At 42.0% G+C, this 24,573-nt stretch overlaps 2 protein-coding genes across 3 annotated transcripts; both read right to left on the reverse strand.

Annotated features, from left to right (window-relative positions):
- Positions 1-3,608: 3,608 nt before the first annotated feature.
- On the reverse strand, positions 3,609-19,165 carry LOC134182478 (uncharacterized). 2 transcript variants are annotated; one of them, XM_062649881.1, is made up of 11 exons: positions 18,824-19,153; positions 18,664-18,762; positions 18,385-18,480; positions 16,536-16,634; positions 14,132-14,206; positions 12,903-12,948; positions 9,986-10,053; positions 9,736-9,838; positions 4,926-5,528; positions 4,275-4,859; positions 3,609-4,211 (listed from the first exon to the last, which is right to left on the reverse strand). In XM_062649881.1, the coding sequence occupies exons 1-11, from the start codon at positions 18,920-18,922 to the stop codon at positions 4,051-4,053; spliced, it is 2,034 nt and encodes a 677-aa protein (XP_062505865.1). In that variant the 5' UTR covers positions 18,923-19,153; the 3' UTR covers positions 3,609-4,050. The 2 variants fall into 2 exon arrangements, with proteins under 2 accessions (XP_062505865.1, XP_062505864.1); XM_062649880.1 differs by having other exon boundaries at positions 3,611-4,859; positions 18,824-18,945; positions 19,087-19,165.
- A 1,523-nt stretch (positions 19,166-20,688) lies between these two features.
- On the reverse strand, positions 20,689-23,770 carry LOC134182683 (uncharacterized). Its single transcript, XM_062650112.1, has 3 exons — positions 21,986-23,770; positions 21,649-21,924; positions 20,689-21,182 (listed from the first exon to the last, which is right to left on the reverse strand). The coding sequence occupies exons 1-3, from the start codon at positions 23,751-23,753 to the stop codon at positions 20,809-20,811; spliced, it is 2,418 nt and encodes an 805-aa protein (XP_062506096.1). The 5' UTR covers positions 23,754-23,770; the 3' UTR covers positions 20,689-20,808.
- Between the last annotated feature and the right edge of the window lie 803 nt (positions 23,771-24,573).

The raw sequence follows: 24,573 nt of genomic DNA on the forward strand, positions 1-24,573 counted from the left end.
AATAAACAAAATAGGAAGACACACTGATACACAGACAGACAGATACACTAATAGACACACGAACAGACACACTGATACACAAACAGACGAACAGACACACTGACAGACAGATGGACAAAACATGACAGACAGCTGGACAGACACACTAACACACAAAAACATTGACAGACAGACGGACAGACACTGACATACATACACACGTACCAACAGACAGACATACAGTCATTCAGGCAAACAGACAAACAAACAGACAGACAGACGGAGAGACAGACAGACAAACAGACACACTGACAGACTGACGGACACACTGATAAACAGACAGGCACACTTATAGACAGATGGACAGACACACTGACAAACAGACAGACAGACAGACAGGCAGACAGACTGACAGACAAACAGGCACATAGCCTCGTACTTTCAGACCAGAGAACCCGTGAAGCACAAACTCTAGTCTGGACTAAGTCAATACTTAAATGATTTCGGAAATAGCCCTTCTAAGCCAATCAGCTTCTACAACCCGAATCTCGGTTGTAAATTCTGATTGGCTTAGCAATAATTGGTTATGCTAAGTGCACTAGCACTGATTGTGCGCGTGTGAAATCCTCGTGGGCGGCTAAGTGCACGCCAGAACAATGACTAAACTCTGCATGCCAGAACAATGATTAGACTCTGCACACACAAACATCTTAGTTTTAGTTTCAGCTTCAGTTCTTCGATATTTTCAAGCTTGCGGTGACAGGACATGCACAGCAGCGTCGCTAAACCATCACCTTTGACAACTGGTCGAGCGGTAGTCTCGCTTTTTAGTCGAGCAGTTAGAGTAGCTAGCGGTCTGCCAAAGAATCAAAGAGTCGTCGTTTCATGCCGTCTACCAAGATATCACAGCAAACACGGCAGACATCTCCCTCTTCGTGAGATCTCATGGCATTTACAAATGATCTGTTGATCTAGGTAAAACGATCCTACGCTGTTAGACACCATTTAGCATCGCTATTGATAAATACTTTCAAAATCATTTTAGTATCGACTTGGTCCAGACTAGAGTTCACGCGCTTCGTGCGCTCTCTGGTCTGGAAATTCGAGGCTAACAGGCACACTGATAGACAGACAGACAGACACACTGACAGACTGACGGAGAGACACACTGACAGAACAACAGACAATCAGACAGACAAACAAACAGACAGACAGACAGAGAGAGACAGACAGACGGACAAACAAACAGACCGACACACTGATAGACAAAACGATCGACACACTGACAGATAGACAGACACACTGACAGACAAACAGACAGACAAACAAAGGGACAGACACACTAACAGACAAACGGACAGACAGATAAACGGGCAGACACACTGATACACAGACAGACAGACACACTGACAAACCGGCGGACAAACACACTGACAGACAGATGGGCAGACACACTGACAGACAAAATGACTGACAGACAGATGGACAGACATACAAACACACACTAATAAACAGACAGACACACTAACAGAAAGACAGAGCCAGGTACTGAAGCAAGAAGCATCCTACTGAAGCAAGAAGAAGTCCACTCGTTTACTAAAAAGTCCAGCAGAGCACTCTTGCTGTTTCCAGAGCTTAGGTACTTCTTCCACTGCTTTGGACATCGCCGAGACGCATTAATAATATGGCAAACAATAACGCCGGTAGAGGCACGCTTGCTGCGCTCTGCGTCTAGGATGGATACGGATGGATAGCGATCTATGACAAAGTCAACACGAGAAAGCTGATCGTGGTCACGAGTGCCTAATACCGAGCGAAGAATTTGAAAAGCAAGATCTCGAAGAGTGTCCGTAGGCCTAGTAAGTGTACAAAATCGATTACCTCGGAAATAGAAGTATCGGGACCGTACACGAGGTCTGGCATGCCAAAGCCATCCGGCCTGTAGAATTGTACGACATCATTGAAACGGTGACGCAAACGATGCTTCGGTTTCTCGGTACGGTAATTAGCATTTTCTATGCCACCGTTCCCTAACTATGTGTCGTAGTCGGAGCAGATGTCTACCATTGTGCAGACAAATTTACTCGAAAACAGTAGAGGTTCTATATTGGCACACGGTGTGTAAAGGCCTTCGTGTAGATTTCATTCCATTCCACGGGAGAGTCTTCGAGGTACTCGAGAGCTCTCGGATTGGTGAATTGTCTCTAACACGATCGGTGATACACCACATCCGATGCAATAGCAGCAAAGTCGTCTACAGAGCATTGAATCGACCGTTCGTCTTGTCTCAAATCGATGGCACGAAGAAGAGCTTCCGGTTGAGTCTGCTCGCATTCGATCAGAGGTTCCATCTTTCGGCGATGAGTCGATATTTTCTTTTGCTTCTGGCATACGACACACATTGCAAAATCAGTGACCAGATTCCTCGAGGAGGCAGTTGCTCTTGTCACTCGATTCAATGTTGCAGACTCTACCGTCTCTGATTCTACATCACGACCGCGATCTAACTTGGAACATTCGGTGGACTCGTCTCATTGACACTAGTATTATGAATCGGGTAGAGTGAATCATTGCACGATGCGAACAAAATACGAGTGCAGTGAGAGTGTTACCTTATTTACTTTCTTGGCTTTTCTAGGTCGGGTATACTTCTCATAGCACTCACGATGGTAGTATCCTTGGGACCAGACTCCCGGTGTCCGATAAGAAGGCGCCAGACGTCATCTTGTCGTGTCTCCGCTACTTTTTGGAAGGTCTTCCGACTGACATCGGTAAAAGATGTCAAGTTTCCAGTGTCGTCCGTGCAATGGCAAAGACACTGGCTCCAGTCTGGGTGAAACACCTTTGCGGCATGCTATTCCATCATTTCGTCATCGGCTAATTCTCTAACCGTCGACATTATACAATAATAAAGATCACTCTGCGGTCTTTAAACGGTCAGAACATAACACAACGAGAATAGAGTGCATACAGCCTACGCCACATTATCTAGCTATTCGTTGCGGTATCACCTAGTGTAAATAGAGCAGCATTACATCACCTAGATCCTTAGTCCTAGTAGCGTTAGATCAGTCTAGATCCTTGTTATTCTTCCAATGTCCGCCTCCTTGTAGACATCCTTTTGTGTGATAGTCCGTTCGTAGAAACAAGAAACGTCCGTGTTTGTTCTATCTACATCCAGTGAGGATATGCTACTAGAGTATGTACAAATATACCGTGTACAAAGGTTAGAAGGAAAACGAAGGTGCGTTCACACTAGAGCAGCCTTGACTCGAGGACACTGGAAGATAAAGGCGAACATATGGTACATAAATACTCATATATTTCTTCTTCAACTTAATGTTATGCTTATAAATGCTAGAAAACAGAGTCTGCCCTCGGAGTACAGAGCGTACTCGCTGTCACAACCAAAAATGGGCAAATGTAACCGAACGGACAACATTGGCGAAGGAGGACAAGTAAAGAAATGCTTTAAATGGATTCCTCTAACGTTTCGTAAAAAGAAATGTGTGTCTTCACGTGGGTGGAATGCAATTTCGTCTTTTTGGGAACTGGCCCATGGACTACTGACCTTGTTGCTACTGACTAATTAATGTATATGCTGACGGACAACCATGTCTACAACACATTCTCATCTAACAGACCAACAATTGCAAACAGCAAGAGTTTTCTATTCACACGTTGTCCTACATGACTTACTGATTATCCATCATAATGTATAAAGTGAATACATACAGACAGACTGACAAACGTGTATGTGTGGAGTTTGAGTTCGATTGGCAAGTTGTATTATAAAAGACTCATACTCAGCTGTAGCATTGACATACAAAAGTGATAAACAGCATTTAAAAAGGCTACGAGAATGTGTACAGTTCACATCAGCACAAAGTGAAACTGTAAATTAAAAACTATGACACCGACTGCTAGAATATCAAAAAGTTCAATGTCAACTCATATTGCACAGTAGACTACACACGTGCAACATCATCTATTGCATTTATAACAAGCTGCAAAGTTGGATAAATGGAGACAAACGGACAAACAAATACATCACAATTATCTGCTCCTAAATCACATCCACGGCATCTCTACGAGTGTCACTTTGTCTTCATTGCGTTTCTTGCCTTTCACCATCCTTTTGGGAGGACACGAAGTGTACTCGTCATTCTGCTTCACTGCATTCACTTGCATGAGAGCTGCTGCTGCAGAAATGCGATCACGTGGATTCTCTTCTGCCATAGCAAAGCAAATGTCCTGCAGTGGAACATAAGGAACAGCTCGAAACTGATTCTTACGCCGTTTCACCTCTGCACCTACTCCTGTGAATAACTCGACAAACGTGACTCCCAAGCTGTACACGTCGGCTTGTGTTGTGTTGCGTGGGGTCACTGCACGACCTTCCACGACTCGTTCTGGTGCAATGTATTGTGGACTGAGAGGACCGACAGAAAGTGACTCGTTAGAGAAGCGACAAGAGCCCAGATCACCGATTTTGGCTTCCATGGTCTTGCCGATGAGAATGTTGGTAGAGCGAATGTCTCCATGAAGAAGAGCAGGCTGCAGCTGGTGGAGATACATCACACCACACAGACATCCCACAGCTATATCCACTTGTTCCCTCGTGGACAGATATCTGCTTCTCAAAGCAGCTTTCATCACATCTTTCAGTGATCCTTCCAAAAGCTCCATGACGATACGAAGAGGAACTTCATTCTCGATGATAGCTCCACAGATGGATACGACATTGGGGTGATGGACACGACTGGACACCGACACTTCACGTCGAATGAACGAAATGTTGAGTTCGTCTACTCTAACCGGTTCTTCATGAAATGTCTTGACAGCAACTCCTACACCACTCCACATGCCAACACCAACCTCTACAATACACCATCAATACACACATACACATACAGTAGAGGAACCGATTCACCAATTTCTGTTACCTCCATAAGCTCCTTCTCCCAACTTTAATCCAGTCACGTGTAAACTGTCATCACGGATCAGTGTAACGCTGTCGTATTGATGTTGAAGTTGTTGCAGCTCCTGCACTGCACTTTCACTTCTCTGTAAGGCTCTTGCCAGACGTTCATTAGTCGTCTGCTTCTCTTGCACCTCCTGCCTCAAGACATTCAGTTGCCTTCTCTGTTCTTCTATTGTGCTTCCCTGTTGCTCTATTGTGTTTCTCTTGCCATCCAATTCTTCCTCCTTTTGTTGCAGTTGTCTCTCATTGTCATCTAACCGACTTGCCATTCTTGTGATTTCCTCCTGCAGTTCGTTTGCTTCTCTCTGTTTCTGTGCTGCTAAATGTTTCTGCTCATCAACTGCTGTTTGTAGTTGTTTGTTGTCTTCGTCACGTTGCTGCATGAGCTGCAGCAATCTCCTTACTTCTCCCACTTGACGTTCATTCTCATCAGCGACAGTACGAGTCACAGCCTCCTGATCAGCCAATTGCTGCTGTAAAGCAGATTTCTCTGCTTGAATGGCTTGATTGCTTTCTCTGAGCTGCTCCAACTCTCTTTGTAAATCCTCAACTTGACATGCACTTGCTTGATACGCACATGATAAACAAACACACAAATCAAATATACAAACAATACAAATAAACAAATGAGTGAACAAAAAAATTCTAGCTGCCATCTGATTTCCCACCAATAACACGACTTTGATGTCACACATAATAAACCCATATTTGTGCAATTTCATCCTTGATCTTTCATTATAAAAGATATGATGATGTAAAACCAAGAAAGTGATTGATTTCGCGTTAACAATTGCAAACAAATAAGTTCTGTAAATAAAGAAAAAATAATAAATAATAATAAATAATAAATAATAAATAATAAATAATAAATAATAAATAATAAATAATAAGGTCGAGCAGACCAAGACGCTAGAGAACAATCCTAAGAGACTTCGCCAGAACGGTTTGTTTCAACGAGATGCTGGACTGTTTTACAGAGAGTTGGGTAAGCAGACTATCCAGGTCACTTCCCCGCCATCCGAGTCTGAGATCGAGGAGTATTGAGGTGATATCCTAGAACCTGAGGTACATCACAATGAGTCTGCCTTCTGGCTGAGACGTCAAACCGATGGCGAGATGCACCGAAAAGATGAGCAGCAGTGGTTACCTATCTCAGACAATGAAGTCACATCGTGTCTCAAAAGGATGGGGAACTGGAAGTCTCCTGGACCAGACAAGGGTTATGGTTTCTTGGTCAAGCGTATCACGTGTCTTCACACTGATCTGACTCGTAACTACAACCTGCTAGTTCAGAATCCAGACTCTGTACCCGACTGGTTGTCTCAAGGAATAACTACTTTGATTCCTAAGAATGACAAGACTGACAAGGGCAAAAATTACCGGCCTATCACGTGTCTGTCTGCCTTCTATAAGACCCTCACATCAGTCATTAGGCAGAGGATTGCAGGGCATTCGGTTCAGAGAAACCTCATGGCTCCAGAGCAGAAGGATTGTCTACAGGGATCTTTGGTGCAAAGGATCAGCTGTTGATCAACAAGCTGCTTACCGAAGACTGTAAGACGAGGCACAAGAGCTTGAGCATGACTTGGATAAACTACCAGAAAGCCTATGACAGCATGCCACACAGTTGCTCCAATTGCTTCAGATGAATAAGATCAGTCCAGTATTGTGCAAGTTCTTGTCACGTGTGATGAAGAGTTGGTGGACATCAATGGTGCTTTCTTGCAGGAACAGTAGGATCAAGACAAGGCTTATGCAGATCAGGAAAGGTATTTTCCCAAGTGACTCACTTTCTCCACTTCTCTTCTGTATGGCTCTCAATCCTCTGAGTAAGGAGCTGAAGAAAACCGCTTACGGCAACCGGATGACCACTGGGCATGGTGAGACTGCCCAACGTCAGCTCATCAGTCATCTACTTTACATGGATGATCTGAAGCTGTATGACAGAAACTCTGATCAGTTGGACGAGTTGTTGTACTACTGGTTCTCACTTACAGTTTTGGCGTCATTCATTGGGGGTGCATGGACCTGCAGCAGCTCGATCAACAGACCAGAAAGCTCCTCTCTATGCACAGTGCCCACAATCCTGCTGCAGACATTGACCGACTGTACGCTCCTTGCAGTGATGGGGGTAGGGGGTTACAACAGATTGAGTCGACATATCAATCTTGTATTGTGAGGTTGAACTGTTACCTTGCTGACAGTTCTGATCCTCTCATGCAAATGATACGGGAGTGTGACTCTGGATAATATTCACACTCGATCAAGCGCACGGTATGTCGCTTTACTGCACAGCTGCGGAGGAGTGTTGCTTCGGAAGACAAGTCGCAGAGCTTACACAGGAATATATCCATCTGGGTTGAAGGTGGCTTCGAGCAAGAGCCTGAAACATATGCGAGACATTGCCATACATGTTGCAGTTCTCTTCGTGTGCGGTCCTGGAGCGGGAAGCCTATGCACAGGCAGTATCGCCGTCTCACTGAGCAACCGCCTGTGGACATGAAAGAGACCTACGGATGGCTAAAGGGAGCGAATCTTCCTGCAGCAACTGAGGGACTGGTGGTTGCTGCTCAAGACCAAGCTCTTCGGGCTCGGTACTATGAGTGCAAAATTCTACATCGTGATGTCAGTCCTACTTGCCACATGTGCAGTGTAGGCCTGGAAACAGTCGACCACATTGTGGCAGGCTGTAGTGCTTTGGCACCGAAGGACTGCACTGATCGACACAATCAGGTGGCCTCCATTTACTGGGATATTTGTCACCATTTGGGGTTCCAGTGGAGAGCAGATGGTACCAGGATCATCCTGATAAGCTTGTGGAGACGGATGACATTACTATGATGTGAGATACCACCATCCCAACTGCAAGGAAGATCAAAGCCAATCGTCCAGACATCTGTCTAAAAAATAAGAAGACAAAAACTTCTCTTCTTATTGATATCAGCTGTCCTGCTGATGGCAAGATCGGCAAGAAACATGCTGAGAAGTTGGCGAAGTACAGCGACTTGCGAGTGGAGATAAGCCGCATGTGGCATTGTCGAACACTGGTGGTTTCAGTGGTCTTGGGAGCTTTGGGCACAGTGCACGCAGGTATTGCACGGTGGCTGGACATTATTCCAGGTCATCACAACCTGCAGCACTTACAGAAAACAGTGCTTCTGAGATCTACTCGGATCCTTCGTAAAGTCATGTCTTCTTTCTAGACAGCCGTGATGGTCTAAGTACTTCTGAAGCAGGGTTTGCTTCCGGTACTTGTGATAGACTTTACAAATCAGACTGATCTGGTTGAGCACGACACATAAATAATAAAAATAAATAATAGATAATAAATAAAAAATAAAAAATAAAAACTATAAAACAAATAATAAATAAGAAAATAAGAAGTAATAAAATAAACAAATATTAAATGTCACCGCCGTGGCTTAGTGGTTAGCGACAATGGCTACCACTCCATGGTTTGAGGGTTCAAACCCCAGTGACGACAGTAAATTATGAAACTTGTCTGTCGTTCTTTCTCATGTTTCTCTAGGTTTATCCACGAGACTATGACTCGTTTCAGTCATTGGGGAGTCTCTGTGGTCTGGCGAACGGTCCGTTGACGATGACGTTCAGTGCATTCCTGGTGGTCATTGATATCCACTAGGTGTGCTGTCCCAATGTTCGCGATCACCGTAATGCCTGCAATCTATATCGAATTGGCTAGTCATTGATTGCCGTCTGGACTACACAGAAACATGTACTCTGCTGGGCTCACCTGCCGTGTGGGTGGGCACCCAGATGGGGACAAAGACCCCACTTGCCCATGTTGGAGGGGCATAGCGACACACAATAATAAATAATAAATAATAAATAATAAATAATAAATAAAGGTTCTGGCCATCATTGGATCTGCACTGCCGGTTCTCATTTACAGCTTTGGTGTCATGCATTGGAGAACCACAAATCTGCAGCAGCTTAATCAACGGAACAGGCAACTTCTCTCTATGCAAGGTCCACCATCCTGCGGCAGACACTGACCAGCTGTACGCTCTGTGCATCAAGGGCGGTCGAGGGTTATGACAGATAGAGTCGACATATCAGTCTTGTATTGTGGCGATAGACTGTTACCTTCATAACAGCTCTGGTTTCTTAATGAAAAATGGTACAGGAATGTGATGCTAGGAGGTCCTCTCATTCAATCCAACGCATGGCCCCTCAGTTTACTGCAAGGCTGCAGGGGAGTCTCTCTAAAGACAACAAGTCGCACAGCCTGCATGAAAGTGGGACCATCCTGTGTGGTGGCGTCTTCTAGACAAGCACGATCTATCTAGAGGAATGACAACAACCACTACTGCTGCTGCTGCTGCTGCCTCAGCCCCGCCACCACCACCACCGCCACTGCTGCCGCCACCACCACCACCACTAGGTTGTCAGCATTGTAGTCACATAAGAAATCTTTTAAAATGTTTGATATAAATGAGTGAAAAAGGTCTCAAACTCTACAGAACAGTATAAACTGTCTGGTTGTTTTCTGTAGTTGCTGTTTAACTGGTTAATATTCTCCACTCCGGTCAGACATGCCTTGATGAACTAAAGCGAAAGTGAAATTTTGGTTTTACTCTCTTGTACAGCCACACAATTTGATGGCAATGACAAAGTCTGGACTGTGGCAAACACAAGACACTGAATTTTTGGTTTTAATTGTTTACTATTTGACAAATGAGAATCCATACTGACATAACCAAATTAATATTACCCACAACTAACTGAATTTTCTCTCTGCTGTCTCTCACCTCTCAATGATGTCGGTAGGTCTGTAATTTGTCTTCTCATTTCAGCAATTTGTCTATCCTTTTCTGAACTTTCATTTCTCAGTTGTTGTGTAGGTGTAGTGGTCTGTGTAAAACAAAAGCAATTCTTATTATTGATGTATACATCAAGAAATGTTCTAGGCAGTTACTGTAGCAAATCTCACAAAACGACACACCCACGCAATATTTAAAAATCAACTACCAAACATCAATACAAATGTAATCAACTGACCCTCATTGTTTGTGTCACTGGTGTAGAAAGATGAACATTTAATGGTGTTGCTGTCGAGATTGTACGACCTGCAAACACCAAAAGTAAAAATGTAAAATTAAATAAATTTTATTTTGTTAATTAAATTTCTGTTTATTACTAAAACTTATCAAATGTGATAATAATATAGTAAATACAAAATTAACATTTTACCAGACTACACAAAGTAAACATTGACACACACACACACACACACACACACACACACACACACACACACTTGACAAATGTTAAGCCCTCCATCTCGTTCGAGTCGGCCATAGTGTCAGTTACGGAGATAGCTCTCCTTGCCTAGAGAGAGAGGGTCTCCATGCGCTAAGTGGAAACTTAAGGGCCACCGTTACAATACACCTGGAGCTTGGCCAGGGGCACAGACAATGGCATCGCCCTGGGCCTAGACAAAAAGGCTCAATGTACCCGTCTGTAGCATGAAGTTACTGCCAAATCAGCGGTCTTGTCTACCTCAGTCAAAGACAAGAAACGTATTAATACTCCTAAGTCGAGAGAAGCAATTGTGTGTAAGTTGCTGCCAATTACACCATAGCTCGCCATCACTTGGACTTGCAACCCGGATGTTTCCATTCTCCAAATGCACTCACCACCCAATTGAGCTACAGCACCACACACACACACACACACACACACACACACACACACACACACACACACACACACACACGGACAAGAAATGGATATACCCTTCGGAAAGTTCCAAAGATAGCACCCTGCCTATTTCTAGGTAGGCCCCCCGCCCCACTCGGAGCATTAGGACGTGCTGACGAACCCCTTGATATGTGGCCAGAGCATCGAAGGGCACCAACTTTGGTGCAGACGTGGGACTGGACATCAAGTATACACGTACCTAAATATACTGCCTGATGTTCTGCCAAGCCAGTGGACACACACACACACACACACACACACACACACACACACACACACACACACACACACACACACACACACATGCACACACGCACACGCACACACACACACACACACACACACACACACACACACAAAATGTTACTATTCCCTTCCTTTACTAAAGGTGTCATCCATGTGAGACATGGCAATGAAGACAGTTCCCCTTGGCCTCCAGAGACAAGGCTTCCGTACACAATGTGAAGTCTCCAAAAGAGCTTCAACAATCCGAATTGAACTTGGAGAGAGCGTCCAAGAACATCGGCTATGGCACAATTCTGGGACTGGACACCAAGGCCCTCATGTACCCATCTGCTGCAAGATGTTCTCATCCCCAGGAAATGACCAGGTACTTATATATACTCCTGAGTCTAGAGAGGAAATTATGTACGAGGTCCTTGCATCAAAAAACTAGTTCCGAGCTCTTCCTGTACTTAACTAATAACGCAGAGGTCCCGGATGTTTCCATTCTCCTCATACTAATTGAGCTGCAGACATCACTCAAACACAAACAAAATCTCAAACACACACACACACACACACACACACACACACACACACACACACACACACCTAACTAACTCTGACATGTATAATAAATATTCTTGATTGAAACAACAATTCACAACAATTCAAATAACTATATTTTATAAATCACTGCATTTCATTATGATTATCAAAACTTAATAATTATTCACAATTAGTGACATGAGTCAAGAGTGGAATATAAAGAAAAAATTTTGGTCAGACATCATGCTCTAGTAAGAGGTTGACCTTAAATTTAAAGTTTTGAGCATTCATTCTTATTTGATTTCACAATCTCTTCTTGTAATCATCAGCATCAACATTAAATTTCATTTCTTTATTTGTTGCATCATATTCACTACTTTATATATTTCCTATCAAAATATAAACATAAAATTTGGTTTGTTGCATTGTTATTGATCATGATGACGTCAGGTGGTTGTCATGGTGATTACAATTCATTGTAACTAAATTTTATTAAATTTTAGTTAAAGCAACGTCTGTAAAGTAAATAACATAAACTGATCAAGAAATGAGAAAGCTAATCAAGAGAATGTTGTTGTTCAACAAACAATTTAGTTACCAACATGTGGCCCTCCCACAGTTTATCCATTCGACTGCAGCTCATGCAATAAATGGTGTTTGGGGTAATAAATATGATATTTGCTCTAAAACGTCATTTTGAATTCACACATCTGGAGATCATCAACTCCACATCTTGCCTGCTTCCATCAGTTGTATGGACTTTTGGGTTGCTCATTGATACCCTACCAATACCATCCATGCAATAACTATTATTATGCCTTGAACAGTCATGTAGGTATGTCCAATCAAAGAAAAATTGTGGTCAGTTATGAACACCAGTTGATCGATCAATTACCAATGAATGAATGACCGCTAAATTGCACTTTGTCAGTCATAGCTCCTCATCATCAATGCCGAGTGAAATGTTGTTACTATAGCTGCACCATGCACTGGCTACACAAAGTGTAGAACTGAACACTGAAAGTAGATTTTAATTCTCTTCTTCACAAACTGAAGACACGAGAGAATACAGACTTCTTGTACGGTATATGTATTTAGATCTCTATTACAGTCTATCATCTCAATGTTTACTGTAATGATTATCTACATACAACACATTAGATGTATTCAGGTACTCATACAGCTTGTATACAAGTGTTTGCATAAGTCAATCAAATATATATCTGCTTGTCACACTCAGATAATTGGCTATCACATTCAAATTATTACACAAGTGAGGAACACTATAGTAGTGTACTAGGATTTGGTGCAGCCCATGCAGCTGACACAATATGCTTAGAAGAGCTGCATTAACACAAAGTAATTAAGCAACAAAATGCCTGCGTGTCAAGCTCTAGTGGGAGGACACTGTAAACTCTATATCATTGCTTGCATTATGACTTACTGCTGTTAGGTACAACTAATGCTGAAGATGCAGTTGGGGAACTCACCTGCACAAACAGGATAACATTAAAATAAATATACACACAGGTAAACATATCAACACACACACACACACACACACACACACACACACACACACACACACACACACACACACACACACACACACACACACACACACACACACAACACACACACACACATACACACACCCCTTAAATGTTAGGAGCTGCCTCTCAGAGGTCACACCCCAAGCTGCTAAGTTGGCCCTGTGCGCTACTCACGGATCACTGGGTCTGCGCTAGCAAACTCTTGGAGCCAGACAAGGCACTGGCAGGAGCACAGACTTATGAGCTAACTGTGGTGTAAGCACACAGAGTCTCACCAGGACCCCAGTGGCTGACGTCACGACACAGCCGATGGCCTCTTACGACCCCAGTCAATGACCAGGTACAAATTTATACTCCTAAGTCGAGAAAAGCAAATGTATGTTAGTTTTCTGCTTAAGGATATTAAGCTATAGTTTGCAATCACTGTGACTTGAACTTGCAACCCTTCATGGTCCCGGATGTACACACTCCATAAGATGATTCTCAAACCAACTGAGTTATCGCACCACACACACACACACACACACACACACACACACACACACACACACACACACACACACACACACACACACACACACACACACACACACACACACACACACACACAATTGACAAATGTCAAGCCTTCCACGTCATTCGTGAATGACGTCAACCTTAAGGTCAGTTGTGGAGGTAGGTCCCCTGCCTCTAGAGACAGGGCCTTCATGCGCTACGTGGAGGCTTACGGCCACCGCTACAATCCACCTCGAGCTTGGCCAGAGTCATCCAGGGACACTGACTATGACGCAGCTTTGGCACCGGACACCAAGGCCCACAACTACCCGTCTGCTGCATGATGTTACTGCCAAGCCAGCAGTCATGTCCACCCCAGTCAATGACCTGGTACTCATTTATACTCCAGAGTAGAGACAAGCAATTGTGTGTACGTTTCTTGCTTAAGAAAATTATGAACTAGCTTCCCATAACCGTGACTTGAACCTGAAAGCCTGCAAGGTGACGAATGTTTTCATTCTCCAAATACACTCTCTAACCAATTGAGCTACAGCACACACACACACACACACACACACACACACACACACACACACACACACACACACACACACACACAATTTACAGTGAATGTCTTGATTGCATCTGCAGCATCTTTCCGATTCAGTGTGACAGCAAATTGCAGTGCTGTTTGTCCGCTCTGTCAAATACACACAATATCCAAGTATGATTAACATCTTCTCATATTAATACATCAAAATACATAATAATAAAATTAGATGTATAATACACCAGTTTATACTTATATGTTTCTTGTCACCTGCTGGAGTATTGACTGTAGATCAAACAAAATAAATAGAATTTTCTATAAACTAGCAGGGTTATAGACAGGAGTTATAGACCGCAGTTTTGGAAGTAGCTGTGTGGGCGTGACACATCATTCTGGTACGTGGGCGTGGCATGTAGTGTCTGTGAGAATTCCTAAAATATAATTACTGATGGTTTGGGAGAGTAACATCTACAAATCACACTGAGCAGCAGACTGATAGTGACGTATCTATTACATTCTTAAATTAATTAAACTGTACTAATTAATACAAGGCTAAAGATATGACTAATTAATTAATTAATTAGTTATATAATTAATATAATTAATTAATACAAGGCTAAAGATATAACTCCACATGTGCAAGTGTAGTGTACACTACCTACTACATGAGTAGGCAGTGTACGCGTAGATGTGTACCTTAGCATACGTAGCTGCAATAAAAATAATAAAAATAGTTATGAATAAATAATTTGCATATAATTAATTTATATCAATAAATAATTCATAAATAATGCATAAATGACTCGCATACAATTAGTTATATAAATACATTATTAATAAATAATATTAAATAAATAAAATATAAATAATTTACAAACAATTAATTTCCAGAAATAAATTAATTGTTAGCCTCACACTTCTAGAACAGAGAGCATGTGAACTCTAGTCTGGACCAGAACGTTACTAAAATGACTTCGGAAATAGCCTTCTAAGTCAATCAGCATCTTAGAACCGCAATGTCGGTTGTAAATTCTGATTCCTTTAGCAATAATTGGTTATACTAAGTGTACTAACGCTGATTGGGCGCGTGTGAATTCCTCATGGGCGGCCAAGTGCACACCAGAGCCGTCATGAAGACTCTGGTGCACGCACACATCTTAGTTTTACTTTTAGTTTCAGTTCTTCAATCTTTTCAAGCTTGCGGTAACAGGACATGCACAGCAGCGTCGCTAGACCATCACCTTTGACAACTGGTTGAGTGGTAGTCTTGCTAGTCGAGCAGTTAGAGTAGCTAGCGGTCTGCCAAAGAATCAAAGAGTCGTGCTTTCATGCCGTCTACCAACATATCACCGTAAACACTGCAGACGTCTCTTTTTCGTTTGTACAAGATCTCATGGCATTTACAAATGATATGTTCATCTAGGTAAAACAATCCTACGCTGTTAGACTACCATTTAGCATCACTTTTCATAAGTACTTCCCAAATCGTTTTAGTAGTGTTGTGGTCCAGACTAGAGTTCGCACGCTTTCTAGTCTGTAAGTTGGAGGCTAATTAATTGTATGCAAATTATTTATTTATTATTTCTTAATAATTTGTTGATATAAATTAATTTCTATTGGAAGCGTAGATGCAGGTGTAGTGTATGGTACCTACATGTGTAGTCAGTATTGGAGGTGTAGCAGTCAGTTCTGAACACGTAGACATCTGGAAAGCGTAGAGGGCAGTTGTGAAGACATAGCGGGCCACTACACCTTAGCATGCCTGGCTAGAACCCTGACTAGTAGCTAAAGCTGTGCTAACACCATGCACACCAAAATTCACAATACAATGATCTAATATATAAAGCTCAAAATGTCTGGTGTGTGTGTGCGTGCACGTGCGCGTGCACGTGCGCGCGCGCGTGTGTGTGTGTGTGTTCACGTTTGGCAGCCATGTCTTTTGTCCGTTCGCAACTGAGATCGGTATGCACGCTCGGAACGCACAGGAGAAGGTTTGCGTAAAAAAATTAAAAAAAATTATGCACCAAGTCCCCTTTCGAGGGGTCGACCCCTGCGTAAAATTTTTCGATAACGCAAACGCTACACATTCACGTTCATTCGAACACACGCCCACACCAGTCCTGTCTAGATTGTATGCAACGTCGTCCTTCGCAAAGCTTCAAGCAATCGAATATCTTGCCGACGAAACTTACTCTTCTAGCGCTTTCGTTTCTCTCCAAATTCTGATTGCATTTGTACCAAATCCAACCTACACGTTTTCTGCAGCAAGCGCTACACGAGGAGTGTGTCGATTTCTATCAAAACAAGCGTGAAGAGCAAAATTCGAATTCATTCAGCACATCCGGGACCTCAAAACAAAGATTGCATGTGACGTGTCCACGGACCTAGCTTTGCATTGCAGTATCTTGCCCGTACGAAGGACGGGCCATGGATCCTAGATACAAATATTATCATTCACATTCACATCAACATGTCTTACATTGTCCCTTATGTTCATATCACATCCATTCTCTAACAGAATACGAACAACTTTGGAGTGATTGTTCATAGCAGCATAATGCAATGCTGTCCATCCATTCTACAATAACAGAAAATTATAATAAGAAATCAATCAGACAGACAGACACACACACAAACAGACAAACAGACAGACAGTATAGAATATTTTAGGTTAATCAGAACTTATTTGTTTTTAGCATAACGTCTTGTGTAAGAAATAAATGTATTGACAGAAAGACAGACAGACAGCGAGACTAAGAGAAAGACTGACAAACAAAAAGACATAAATACAGACAAACAGACAAACACACTGACTAACTGACGGACAGACACACTGAGAGACAAACAGACAGACAGACAAACAGACAGACAGACAGACACACTAACAGACAGACAGACAGACACACTAACAGACAGACAGACACACTAACAGACAGACAAACAAAGAGACAGACAGACAGACAGACAAACAGACAGACAGACAGACAAAGAGACAGATAGACTGACAAAAAGACAGACAAACATACACACAAACAGACAGACACACTGACAGACAAACAGACAGACACACTAACAGACAAACAAACAGACAAACTCACTGACAGACAGACGGACAGACACAATGACAGACAGACAGACCAACAGATAAACACAGTGACAGACAAACAGACAGAGACGGAGAAACAGACAAACAGGCAGACACACTGATACACAGAAACACAGACACACTGACAGACAGACAGACACACTGATACACAGACGGGATGACACACTGACAGACAGACGGGATGACACACTGACAGACAAATGGACAGACACACTAAGGGACAAAAACACTGACAGACAGACGGAGAGAGAGACAAACAGGCAGACACACTGATACACAGACAGACAGACCCACTAACAGACAGACAGACAGACACACTGACAGACACAGACACAAACACAGACACAGACACAGACACAGACACAGACACAGACACAGACACAGACACACACACACACACACACACACACACACACACACACACACACACACATTGATAGACAGACAGACATACTAACAGACAGAGAGACAGGCGCACTGACAGACAGACAGACACACTGACAGACATACGGACAAAAACAATGACAGACAGACAAACAGACAGACAGACACACTGACAAATAGGCAGACACACTGATACAAAGACAGACACACTGACAGACAGATGGACAGATACACTGACAGACAAATGGACAGACACACTGACAGACAGATGGACAGACACACTGACAGACAAAAACACTGACAGCCAGACGCATAGACACAATGACTGATGGACAGGCAGAAAACACTGACAGACAGAGAGACAGACACAATGACATACATACACACCTACCAACAGACAGACAAAAAGACAGACAGACAAACAGACAGACACACAAACAGACACAATGACAGACAGACAAAAATCCATCACTATGGTCATTTATCTTGAACTTTTAGTTACTAATTTGTTATAGTGATATAACGTTTACTGTATTAGCTTTGATGTTTACAATAAACGATCTACAACAGACAGACAAAAACACAAACAAACCGACAGACAGAAAAACTACAGACAAACAAAAGGACAAACAAACATACATACATACATATAAATAATAATTTATTTAAAACCAACCAATAAATATAAAACAAATTTCTATAAATTGTTTGTATTTCTCCACTTTCTATTAATTAAATAAAATTATAATAATATTCAATATTAATACATTTATTAGTAGTACATAACATCTCATACATCACATCAACACATACAACAACAACAAATACAAACACTCACCTCATCCTTCAGATTACCATCAGCATTGGATGATAATAACATAACAATTAGTGAATCATAACCATAAAATGCTGCAGACATTAAAGCAGTCACACCCTGTAATAACAATAATTGTGTTTTATTATTTGTATTTAATGTAATATCCGTCCTATCACAAATCTCATTACATCATTGAAATATCATTCTATTCATCCATCCATCCATTCATCCATTCATTCATTCATTCATTCATCCATTCATCCATTCATTCATTCATTCATTCATTCTCTCAACACTTACATAAGAATTTGCTTTGTTAACATTTGCTCCTTTCTGTAAGAGAAATTGTGCAATGGAAATGTAGCCTTTAGAACAAGCTGTAACAAGTACAGGCCATCCCTACAATAGAGTGAGTTGTTATCAACAAACAATAAAACGAGTCGCTCAGTCAATAACATACAATACTATCACACGCATTAGCTGACGCTCCTGCATTCAACTGAGCTTCCACCTCATCAACTTTGTTGCCCAAAACTGCTGAATGAAGTCTCTCATCCATGTGTGATGTGTGTCTCACTCATCCTACCATCACATCAACACATCAATCACAACAAATCTTTACAATTTCACTCACAAACGAGAAATCACTCAACACGACACTCTCACACAACAAACTTACACTTCATCACCATAACTATTACATTACTACTCAATTTAACTTACTAACAAACGATCTATACCACGCAATTACAGATTGCAACTCCGATCGAGTTAGGGGGCCCCAAATTCGAACGAGTGATTGTACGCATGCGCCAACCTCTTTCTATTCGTCCGAATCACGTGAGTCACGTGATTAATTAAATATCACACCATTGTACATGTAACGCATTCCCAACAAAGTTTTGTATCAATATTTCTAACGTCCCACTAGCCTCTGATCGATATAGACTAGTAATTTGACCATCTGGCCTCTGATCGTTGCTGTCGACACGGCCTGAGTCAGTGCATGCCTCAATAATTATGCTAGTCTATATCCATACCATATACTTCATCCAGTCTTTACTGAATATTGCTTTACGTGGGATATCAACAAATGATTGAATATTAATTGTTGGAATTGTTATGTAATGGCAGTAAATGTGAATTGGTGTTACTGACATTTGAAAATTTCAGTTAGTTTGATTAGATGGTGAATTCGAAAGCATAAACAATCTCTAGCGTGTCATACAAGTAGATTGAGAATAAATTCTACATACTCTGTAGTTAATGAGTTTTCTACTTGGAAAGACATGTTGCTGTACAGTGGCGTAGAAAGCAATTAAAAAGTGGTGAGGCCTAATGCGCGTTAGAAGGCGTGGTCACTTAGCGTGCGCTACCATGCGGAGGTGTGGTCCTAGTTGTACACACATGCAGCCTCTGGTCGCACCGACCCGCAGCTCCTAAGGCCCTGCAGCCCTACTTATCACTTATCCAGTTGACCCTTTCACTGTAGCCCAAAGAAACCGCGCCTACTAAAACAGGAGTGAGTGCGCATGCGTTGCCGCTCGACATCGACACGTGTCCGGGTTGTCCACGTGGATATAACGGTGATCACGTGCATATAACGGACGTGCCTGTGCGCTGTACAGTACAGCGAGCAATCTAGCGCACGTTAAGTTTGCTCGCATTTTATGCTGAAATATATTACTTGTACTTAATCGGCACAACTAACAACGGAAGTTACAGGCAATGAGCAGCTGGCGGAAAGCCACTTTTTGAAAAGTGGGGCGGCCATGCCGCTACGCTTCCTACGCCACTGCTGTAAGTAGACACTCAATTAGTTGTCAACAGTAACATGACAGTCTATCTGTTTGCTAGCTAGTCAATTGAGGTCGTTTTAGTTTACTGCTCCCTACCTGTTCTCATAAAAATTGTGACAACAAAATACTCTAGACGTACATTTACTAAATGATCAATAAATCCTCCAACAAATAAACAACACTGTTGCCATGACTTCATTAACATCAGGTTGCTACACTCAACAAAGAGTTTGACTTGATCATATCAGTTTGTTAATTAATTGAAGAGTGACTTTCAACATTCGGTTTTAGGCAGATAATGGGTAGAATAATGCATGTCTGTAATACAGTAGAAATCTATTGTGAGTGCAACATGAATGTATGTTATAATGGATATGATAAAGTTACTTGTGTACAGTAATTTCAGCGATTGTCTCTTTACTAAAATGCAATGTACATCGTGCAAGTGCAGTAAACAATCATAGAACACATTATAAACCATCAGAACACATTCTCAATATCTGATGTGTTTTCGTATCTGTATATAACACGTTGGATATCTTTATACTTACTATTGACATCAAACCATACATGTAGATAACTTGGTTTCTGTGGTTACAAGCTACAAATAAAATGTCAATTTAACTAATGTCTGCAAACTAAAACTTCATTCATTGTGTTCTTCAATGTACTCTACCAGCTCTGTACCGAATATAGAATTTGCTTCAGCTTTCTTTTCCATGGCCAGAAATGTTTTCACAATCAAGCGACCTCTAGCTCGTTGGTCCAGACCACTGACCCAATCTTCCAGCATTTTCCGTGCCTGGTCAAACAGTCTTTGGTATTCCTGTTGTATAATACTGATGTTGGGTAAAGTGAACTTGTCTGGATCAAGATAAGCAGCAAATTCCGTCCAGTAACTAGCAACCTCCCGAGCAACAGCGACGAGGTGGCTACTACTCAATTTGCATTCAGCTACCTGTTCCAAATTCATTCCCACAGCATCAGGCTTCAGCTGACATGCTGCAGTTGCTGCATCACCTGAAAAGAAATACATTCGTACATAGATACTAACTAGATATTTTGTGAAGATCATACAATGATTATTATTATAAGTTTTCTATGTGTGTGGTAGATCTATGAAACCAGAAGACTGTTCAGGTTCAGGCATTGGTAAGAGTTAATACAAAGAGCACAATTAAAAAACTTGACTTGCTGCTATTGATTTTACAAAGCAACATGTCATGATCAATTTAGTCACTTAAAGCTGTCATAAAACAAGACTATCAATATCTCTAAAATAATTCCACTATCGGATGACTCCCTCTTTCCATTAATTCCATGACTAAAAATTACCTAAAAATAATTGTCAAGGAAATACGGTATTTATTTTGATCAAAGTCTTATTCAATTTTCATTACAATACTACACTGTAGCACAGTATATACAATACAAACACTACAAACTCACTTCATAAAAACCTAATTATTACAACATAGGTGCTCACCTGCAAGTTGATCCTTTACAGCCATAATGATTGGCTGCGGAATACAATGACATGCTGCTAGAAGTTGCTTGGCTGCTTCATCTCGTCCTACTTCTTGTGCTTTAGCTTCAAACAAAGCCTTCAACTTGTCAGCACCAAGAGAGAACACATCTATATTCTCATTGACTTTGCTCATTGTAAATCCCAACTTCAAACCAATAGAGAGCCAACGATCATGACCCTGCTGTAATACAGCAGACAGAATCACATCTGGATTATAAACACTGTCAGCAGCAACTGTGAAAGACAAATACCAAGTAAGACAATTGTAAATTGATTGTACCACTGTATGTGGTACCTTCAACAGTATGACTAGTAGACGTGTTATCAAACCACAAATCAAGTTTAGCAGGAGGATCGATGCTTTGATGATCTTTGTCCACCAGAATATCATCTTCTGGATATTCATCCAATGAAGCCAGTTGGTTTGAATCGTACTCTAGTGGAGCTTCATCAACAGCACCATGAACACAGACATCAAATTGAAAGCCATCCATTCCTCGTGCCTTCGCTTGTGTGAGTTGTTCTATTAGAGTCACTCGAACACCATCACACAGTGGACAAAGCTCTTCATCTGCAGGTAGTTTTCTGCGAATCGATGGACAGTAGACGGTACCAATGACAGCCTTCATAGTGTAGACCAACTCCAGATCGACATCCTTGTGAAGATGAAGTATCACCTGGTTTCTACTGAGCTGTGGGCTTTTTGGGTACTTGCTGACCATGCGGGTCACAAGACGGTAAAATAGAGGCTTGAGAAAAGCATTGAAACCTCTGGGAATAAAGAACAAAGATGGAGGAGATGTAGAAGAGCAAAATGCTGATTGGTAGACAAAAGGGGTCTTGATGACTTCTTCGGTGACCATAGAGGGAACAAAAAAGTTCTGACCTTGTCGGACTTCGACATCTGGAGCAATCGAACGAGCGGCCAAGTATGCCCCTGAAATGATATTAAACAGCTGCAGAAGAATAAGGATCACAGCGTAGTTTGCTTCTCCTACTCCTGCCTTCTCCATCAGATTCTTGGCAAGATTCCATGACATGATCCCTTCTTGATGAAGCTTCTTGAGATCATTCCACAACTCAAGAGGAATTCTTGAGCGATCCAGAACTGTGACAAAGATGGCCAACACATCGGCAACCCACTGAATGTTGGGAAGCACCTTCTTATTGAGCCCGACAACATTGTGATAGAATGCAATGCTTCCGTGGCTGCAAAGATATCGCAGTGCTTGTCTGCATTCCTCATCTGCTGAGATATCACACACCCTGGCAGCTAATTGGCAGACGTCCTGTAGAACAAGAACTTTGTGCTTTCTCATTCTCAGCAGACCCAGACCCTTATCTAGCATGGCCCATGGCAATGGAATCTTCTCTTCTTCGTCCCAGTATTTACGAGCCATTTCGACAATCATTTTCTTGATGAGGACAATCGTTGGATCAGGATTGCCTGTTCCTGACTTTGTGTTGTCAACATGGAACAGCACCTGATCATCACTAAAGGGCACAACGTGATCGCCAAAATTCTCTTCAGCGATGATTTCTTTGACTATTTGCTCCTGTCTTGCCATAAAACTTTTACTCTTTGCTTTATCTTTTCTAGAAGCAAACATGAACGTTGCTGGAGCCCTTTTGACACGCCCCTTGCCAAAAAATTTATTGTGCCTTCTGCCAGCAGGAAAGGCAGCAGAGAGGGCAGTGAAGCAGTGGCGTATGACGTCGGCTCTTGTGCTAGCAACATCTCGTGGTTTCTCGATAATAGTTCCATCTGCAAGACGAAACTTGGATGTGGTCACCTTCTCATCTAGTGGCTTGGAACCATCGATAACCACAAAACAAGCTGTACATTGATACTCATTATCAGCCATGAGTGCAGCATGTGTGGAGAGGAATTGATCTTGACCTCCTCTGTCCATCATTGTCACATTGATCATTTCTTGACATTTGCGCATCTCCTCCTTATTCTTCTCCATGACATTAATGGCCACACCTACATTTCGATCAATTTCTTTAGCAAGTTTGAAATCCTCGTATCCTACTGGATGACTCTCAGCTTCGGCATCCATTGACTTCAAACCGCTTGCTTGTGGGCTCTGCTCCTTGTCATGAACAACAAATTCTCTTGCAAACAGCTTGCTGAGATGTGCTTGTCTCTCCTCTTCACTTTTCACTTCCTTCCAGTCGGTGCCGTGTCCAACTGCTTGTGAGATCATCGTCTTCACCTTTACTCCCTCCGTGCTCTCCTGACCTTCAACAAATGGTTTGTCTGTCATTGAAGCTTCGAGGCAAGACTTTCCGGCATCTTCTTCCCCCATACAGTCAATGAACACCGTGTTGCCTGGCACTTTGCCTTTTTTGCAAGCTTGATCAAAATGAGCTTTTCCTTCAGGACCCAAACGGTCAACAACAGAAGGAGCTGAAGTTACAACAATATCATTACGTATGATCAGCAGATTATTAAATTAAACTATAAAATAATCATTGAATAGTAGGATAGTAGAACACATGCTTGCAATAATAAACTCCAATTGTCTATTCTTAATGATTACAGTTATCTAAAGCTGTAAAAACACACACTTGAGCGAGCGTGCGCATGCGCACAGACACACACACACACACACACACACACACACACACACACACACACACACACACACACACACACACACACAGACCTGGACCTATAAGTCGGCCATCTGAACGATCAAGCCTGTTGTCTGTAGACTAAGGTCACAAAAAGGTCTGAACAAATGAGTCATTTCAATCTGTTAATTGGTATTGCATTACACTTGTGACATGCTATGTCTTGAGATCTTCTGAAGGATCTTGCAATTACAAGCGTTGCAGATGTAAAATAATATTGTTGTGCAGATGAACGACTTGCAT

The sequence above is a fragment of the Corticium candelabrum genome, chromosome 7 (assembly GCF_963422355.1).
Source record: "Corticium candelabrum chromosome 7, ooCorCand1.1, whole genome shotgun sequence".
In the NCBI taxonomy this organism is placed as follows: Eukaryota; Metazoa; Porifera; class Homoscleromorpha; order Homosclerophorida; family Plakinidae; genus Corticium; species Corticium candelabrum.